Source organism: Barbus barbus, assembly GCF_936440315.1.
Source record: "Barbus barbus genome assembly, chromosome: 7".
Classification (NCBI taxonomy): Eukaryota; Metazoa; Chordata; class Actinopteri; order Cypriniformes; family Cyprinidae; genus Barbus; species Barbus barbus.
The window spans coordinates 2,827,491-2,834,651 of record NC_136735.1 but is presented as its reverse complement, the minus strand read 5'-3'; the positions used below and the strand labels follow the sequence as shown (position 1 = coordinate 2,834,651).

At 38.7% G+C, this 7,161-nt stretch overlaps 1 protein-coding gene across 1 annotated transcript; it reads left to right on the top strand.

Moving 5' to 3' along the window:
- On the top strand, nt 1-7,161 carry LOC306872236 (NACHT, LRR and PYD domains-containing protein 12-like). Its single transcript, XM_079420730.1, has 10 exons — nt 1-49; nt 1,371-1,726; nt 2,052-2,093; nt 2,247-4,032; nt 4,711-4,884; nt 4,954-5,142; nt 5,212-5,382; nt 5,464-5,637; nt 5,959-6,005; nt 6,075-7,161. Exons 2-10 carry the CDS (start codon nt 1,444-1,446, stop codon nt 6,611-6,613), a joined length of 3,405 nt encoding a protein of 1,134 aa, XP_079276856.1. The 5' UTR covers nt 1-49; nt 1,371-1,443; the 3' UTR covers nt 6,614-7,161.

The window sequence follows — 7,161 nt, the reverse complement described above, 5'->3', positions numbered from 1 at the left end:
AGAAAGGTGAAAGTGAAACTAATGGAAGCACCAGAGAGCTGCGGGACAGGTACCGCTTGTTTAATATTTCCCTAACTTGTTTGTAACTTTTATTGCTAATGCATGTTAGAACCAGTAACTATAATGCTTATTAGAAACAAAGCCTAATAAGCCATTTTTTATTAATTGTTTTGCTTCCAGCTAGCGCTATGCCATAAGTTTAAAAGTAGGTTACTAAATGCAATAAATAACTTTAATAAATTGTAAATATGCACAATTGAAATAACTGATAAGTTGTTTGTCATTCACCCAAGTCTCTTTTTTTTCTTCGTGAATTTAACCCGTTCAAGAACAGCACACAACAAGAACAATAACCATACAGTTATTTTCCTGCTCTCTCTCTAACTCTAAAAATGGCAAACTACACAGCTATAAAGACACGTGTAGATGATCGATAAGGTTGGAATCACCTTTAGAACGATTTGTTTTCCAGTTGATTAAACAACACACACACACACATACACACACACAAAATAAAAATAACACATCAAAAGTGGTCAAAGCGCTCTGCAGTTGTTCACAAGGTTTAATGGAAGCTCGCTAAGAATAAAGATGATCTTCTGTTGGTATCGACGTTGTTATAGTTACGATGGTTATATTTATTGCTCTCGGTGTGAATGGGCCTGTAGATCAGACTTTGGACTTTCATCTGCATGACTGCATGCTTGTATGAGACGAAGTACAATGTAAAAATACCTCATTCTCTTGATGTTTGTATGTTGCTTTACTCAAAAGAGAGTAAATAAAGTCTAGTTGTGTTTGGGATTGTTAAAATACTAAATTAGTTCATCAGACATAACAAATATGAAATTAGTTTATGTGAAACAAGTCTCTCATCTGATCTTATCCAGCTTTTCCAGTGTGCAGGTACAGCCGTTTGTGCATGCATTGTGTCTGGCTTCCGGTCTCTTGCTGCTATTTTTAGTTTTGCTGCTTGGTATTGCAAACTGGTGTTTCCTGTCATGTTATTTTAATGTATTAATCTAATTATGAACGCACTTTGGTTTGTAGTGCAAACAGTTTTACCATGCATACTGGTCACTCCTGTGATTCTTTGGTATGCCTATTATAATGAGAGGCATAAATCTGGAAAACAAAAACAAAACAAATAAAAAAAAGTAAATAATAGAACGTCATTAATGCCTGAAAATATGGGAAAAAAATATTTTAATTTATTTAATTTTTGAGGTTTGATATGTGCCTAATGATATGGGGTATTTAGAAAATGATCATATGTAGTTGCAAAAATGTATAATCCAAGTTGAAATGTTACGGTATCCAAAGAATGACCCTACTGCAAATTCATCATTCTACTGGATATTTCCCTACAGCAGCTAATGATCCTGAAGTCTTGCACATTACCAGAAAACAGCTTACTACCGCATTGAAAAATAAGGTGGATACATGACCGAGGTAGACAAGATGGCATCTGTTCCAGAGCAGCTTTTGGAAGCAGTGGATGAGTTGGATAGAAACAAACCAAAGAGACAAAAAAGTGCAGTTACAGCTGATGAAGTGGAGAAGGCAGATGGAGAGGATGGGTCAATGCATATCAGCCCCTCTCACACTTCAGTCAGATTTGATCTGAATGCTAAAGAAGGTGCAACTGTAAACGCTCCTGTACTCACCGGAAATGTCATCCATGGCTCAGTAAACATCAGCTTCAACTCAGCCACTGGTGCTGTCGGTAAGATCATACCACTGTAATATGGCTAACATCAAGTTTGCTGAGTTTGCTAATTATCAGCCAGTCCAGGCTTTTTTTTTAGATTCCCTTATAGACTTCGGAAGTCACAGGTTTTATTTCCCCCCTATATCCCCCCTATATCTCTATTATTATTTTTCCAAATTCCCCAAGGGTCACTTATGTAATTTTTGAGACCAGGATGCTTATTTCTCTAGCAAACGTGTTGTAATGTGTTACAACCAACAAATAGTGGTTTGAATAAATATTCTTTGCTACCACGGTTTGTGTATAATATATGTGTATTTTTCTGATGCTTACTCAAAAGGGCCCCAAAATCAACCCGAAGGACAGATGTCTCAGAAACAAGGTACAAAAACAATAGCCACTTTTTAATTCAACTTATAATTGTAATAACTTGTATTTAGATCCACTTTTAAATGTCTACAAGTTATGATTCCCAACATATCAGTGATTTTAGGTAGAAGTCACAAAAGGTTTTCGTGTTTTTTATTTATTTTAGAGGACGACATCTTGCAAAAAATCCTGGAAAGTCACAAAGACCACATAAAGGCCAAAACGGGTCGTGTGTTTGAGGGCAAAAAGGAGAACAAAACACACCTCAGCAAAGTGTACACTGAACTCTTCATCACTGAAGGGGACATTACAGATGTCTATGATGAACATGAGGTTCTGAAGTTTGACCGAGCTTTGAAAACTCCCAAATTTGAGGACACACCGATCGACTGCAATGACATATTCTGTTTACTGAAGCAAAAAGAGGAGGGAAACATTGTGCTGACTAAAGGCATCGCTGGCATCGGGAAGACGTTCTCCGTGCACAAGTTCCTCCTGGACTGGGCCGAAGGAAAAGCCAATCAACATGTGGACTGTGTGTTTCTGCTGCCATTCAGAGAGATGAACTTGATTAAAGATGATACAGAGATCAGTCTCCATGAGCTTCTGTTGGAATTTTATCCTGATTTGAATGATGTGGAAAACACCAAGTTTTATAAAAAATGCAAACTGGCATTTATCTTTGACGGACTTGACGAGAGTCGCTTAGAATTGGATTTTGATTGTAAATTAGTAAAATGTGTCAATAAGCGGTCATCTGTTGATGTTTTATTTACAAGCCTCATTAAAGGAAAACTGCTTCCGTCGGCTCTCATCTGGGTGACGTCACGACCGGCAGCGGCCAATCTGATCTCTCCTGACTACATAGGATTGTTTACGGAGGTGCGCGGATTCACCGATCAGCAGAAGGAGGAGTATTTTAGAAAACGTATCGTAGATGAAGCTCAGGCTTCCAGAATAATCTCACACATCAGGACGTCTCGTAGTCTCTACATCATGTGCCACATTCCCGTCTTCTGCTGGATCACGGCCACCGTTCTTCAGGATATTCTTGTCAAAAACGATGGGCAGGACATTCCTTCGACCCTCACCGAAATGTACATCCACTTCCTTCTGATACAGATGAACATGAGGAACCAGAAGTATGAGAAGAAACAGGAAAGAGATCGCACAAAGCTTTTGAGTTCAAACAAAGACATGATCTCCAAGTTGGCTAAACTGGCATTCGAACAGCTGAAGGAGGATAACATCATGTTCTATGAGAAGGATCTGAAAGCGTGTGGCATTGATGCAAACGAGGAGTCCACAGGATTGTGCACTGAAATCTTCAAGAAAGACTCTGTTCTGCACGAGATGAAGGTGTATTACTTCATACATTTGAGTGTGCAGGAGTTTCTCGCCGCGTTGCATGTGTTCCTCTGCTATTTGAAGCTGGACATGGACGAGCTGACTTTCTTTCTGGAGAATTCACGTCCTAATAAGAAAGAACTGCTGTATGTTCTGCTGAGGAAGGCGATCGATAAAGCGAAGGAGAGTGACCGAGGGCATTTCGATCTCTTTTTGAGGTTCTTGCTGGGCATTTCTCTTGAGTCCAATCAGAAACTCCTCATCGGCTTGCTGGACGAAACGCTGAACAGTAAAAGCTGCATCAATAAAACCATCCAATACATCAAGCAACTGCAAAACAATGACAAGTGCCCAAATAAATCCATCAACCACTTCTTCTGCATCTTGGAGCTGCAGGACAGAACCCTGTACCAACAAATCATGAAATATCTGAGGTCAGAGAGCGGCCAGCCGAAAGCAGTGTCCAACTCCAACTGCTCAGCACTGGTATATGTGCTTCTGATGTCAGGCGAAGTGCTGGATGACTTCAGCCCGAAGATGTTCAACAACACATATGCAGGATGCAGGAGACTCGTCCCAGCCGTGAGATGCTGCAGAAAAGCCCTGTAAATATGAAAACACTGATTTTTCCTCTACACAGTTTAAAAAAATAGATCTGAATAAAGCAAAATAATATATATAAAAATAATGCAATATACTGCACAAAAAATGTTAAGCTTAAATACTTGCAAGTCATGAAGAGTTTACAGTATCAGACTTGTACATTATTTTAACAACAGAATAAAGCAGCATTTTTAAAAAAAAATGTAACAAAACAAACCTAAACTTAGAAAATCTTGAAAACTGTATTTAAAAACTATGCTTCACAAAATGTTGTAAATTTAAAAAAGAAAAAATATACAATGAATAATATTGCATTTCTACAGCATCACTGTCATACATAATGGACAAAAAATGTAATTTAATTAATAAAGTTTTATTAGTTAATTTGCTTAAACATGCTGTTGATTACTCAAATTGAATTGGAATCATGAAAAATTAAAGCAGAAACACAAATTGGGGGGGAGGGGGGTGACAGAGTGTGTTGGAAAAATAAAACAGGATTTGGATAAAAACAGTATTTTGGGAAAATTAAAAAATAATAATACGATGAAACAGATGCAAATAAAATTTTGGAAAAAGTAAAACAGTATATGAAGACATTTTTTGGGGAGGAGGTGTGTAAAACTGAAAATAGGGGGGAAAACTCTTCATGACTAGCTAACATTTTGTCATTTTTACAGGTTTTCAGACTGTGGATTGACACAACAGTGCTGTGAAACAGTGGCTGTGGCTCTTCAGCTAGAGGACTGTCCTCTGAGCGAACTGGACCTGAGTCACAATTACAGCATCGAGGCAGGGGTGAAGATGCTTTCTGCTGCACTGAAGAGCCCACACTGTCATCTGGAGACACTCAGGTCAATAGTTTTTCCATTTCAGTGTGAACTTGTAGTCTGAAATGTAATACTGATATTGTACTCGTTCAGGTTTTCCTGGTGTCATTTCGGCCAGGAGAGCTGTATGGAGCTGGTCTCAGCTCTCCAGAATATCTCACATCGTCTAAAAGAGCTTGACCTCTGTGGCAATGACCTGCAGAACTCTGGACTCCATAAGCTTCTACAATTGATGGAAAATACAGAGAGAAAACTTCAGGTTCTGAGGAAAGTATCGATGATGCTTGGCATTTAGCACACCGTATGAGACAGCTGATTGATTAAAGACTGTTATTAAATGTTTTCCTGCAGGTTGAGCTGGTGTAACCTCACTGCGAAGAGTTGTGAGCACCTTTCTTTGATCCTCAGCTCAGATTCGCCTCTGAGAGAACTGGATCTGAGTAACAATGACCTGCAGGATTCAGGAGTGAAGCTGCTCTCTGATGGACTGAAGAGTCCAAATTGTCAGCTGCAGATACTGAGGTAAAACTAAGAGCTTTAGTTTAATTCTTTGACAAATATATTGTTTCTCATTTGTGTTTTTGTTTTTTTTTCAATCTGTAGGTTGTCTGGCTGTATGGTGACGGAGGAAGGCTGTGGTCATTTGTCTTCAGCTCTGAGTTCAAACCCCTCACACCTGAGAGAGCTGGATCTGAGCTCCAATCATCCAGGACCATCAGGAGTCCAGCTGCTCAAACACAAACTGGAGGATCCAAACTGCTCACTGCAGATACTCAAGTATGTCTTGTGGGTCATTGATGTGTTTCAACTGTCTTTTGTTTACAGACTTATGACTCAGTGTCTGAATTTTTTAATTGTCTGTTTTTGTGGTCTTTAAGTTAAAGAAGAATGGCTCATTTTTATGAAATCTATCTGTAGAGCTGTTTTGAAACAAGACAAAACATTAGCCATAAGGTCAATGATGTTTAAGCGACACACAAAAAGCAATAAGTCATTTGTGCAGCTACTTTTAGCAAAAAGATTTTCAGTAAAAATCAAGCAGTTGTTTATTATTTGCTTTCATTCTATTAACATATTCCTCTTCGTTGATTTCTACAGAACTGAGCCTATGGGTGAACTCTTCATCAAAGCCGGGATAAGGAAGTGTAAGTTTCTCACTCTCCATCTCTCTCTGTCTCTCTGAGGCACTAATGGATGTGTTTTCTGTCTCACAGATGCCTGCGATCTCACACTGGATCCAAACACAGCTCATGTTCAGTTGTGTCTCAATGGAGACAGAACAGCGGCATATGTAATGCAGAAGCAGCCGTATCCAGATCATCCAGAGAGATTTGAATCTGTCCAACAAGTGCTGTCTAGAGAGAGTCTGTCTGGTCGTTGTTACTGGGAGGCCGAATGGACGGGTCAAGAGGGGACGGTCGGGGTAACACATAAAAACATCCTGAGGAAATATGATGATCTTTGTATAGTAGAGGCCACCGCTCAGCTTGGAAACAATGATGTGTCATGGAAAATTACCTTTGCATCTTTTCCATATGTTTCTCACGCTGAAGAAGACATTAATATAAAGACTCCATCCTCTTGTTCATCTAAAAGAGTGGGTGTGTATGTGGACACGACGGCTGGCATTTTATCCTTCTACAGCGTCTCTGACACACTCACACACTTATACACCTTCCTCGCGGCTTTTAAAGATCCTCTCTATGCAGCATTCAAGGTGGACATGGGCTCTGTGTCCTTTTGTCAGATTTAACCTGAAAGCCTCTTTATCTTACCATTTATGTGCACATTTATTTCCATCTTTTTCATCTCTGTGTGACTGAGTACAACATAATTTCAAATTTGATTAGATTTTATGCAGGTAAATGCAAAGTTTTCACATGTTCTACTGCAAACAACAGCCAAACCACATGCTGAGAAATTATTTGAGTATTGGTCTTGGAATTGCCTTTTTAGACATGCAAAAGCTGACTGTTTTATTAAAATGCTTTATTTTAGTTATGCTTGAATTCTCATTTAAGACTCATTTAAGTTTTATTTGTTCACTTCGTTAATCTCGATGATGTCTACAGATACTTTGGCAGCAAAGCAATTCAAGTAGCTGTAGGAGATCATCAATTTATATAAATATGTAAACATTGTGAAATTAATTGCATTAACATGGGGAAAAGCTTCTTTACTGCGTTTACTGGTTTGTTTATTTACTGCGATCTGAAAATCAATAACTAAGCCAACTGATCACTTGCTGAACAAGACATCTGCAGCTTACTTGACTTATTTGCTGAACAAATTAAAATAGTT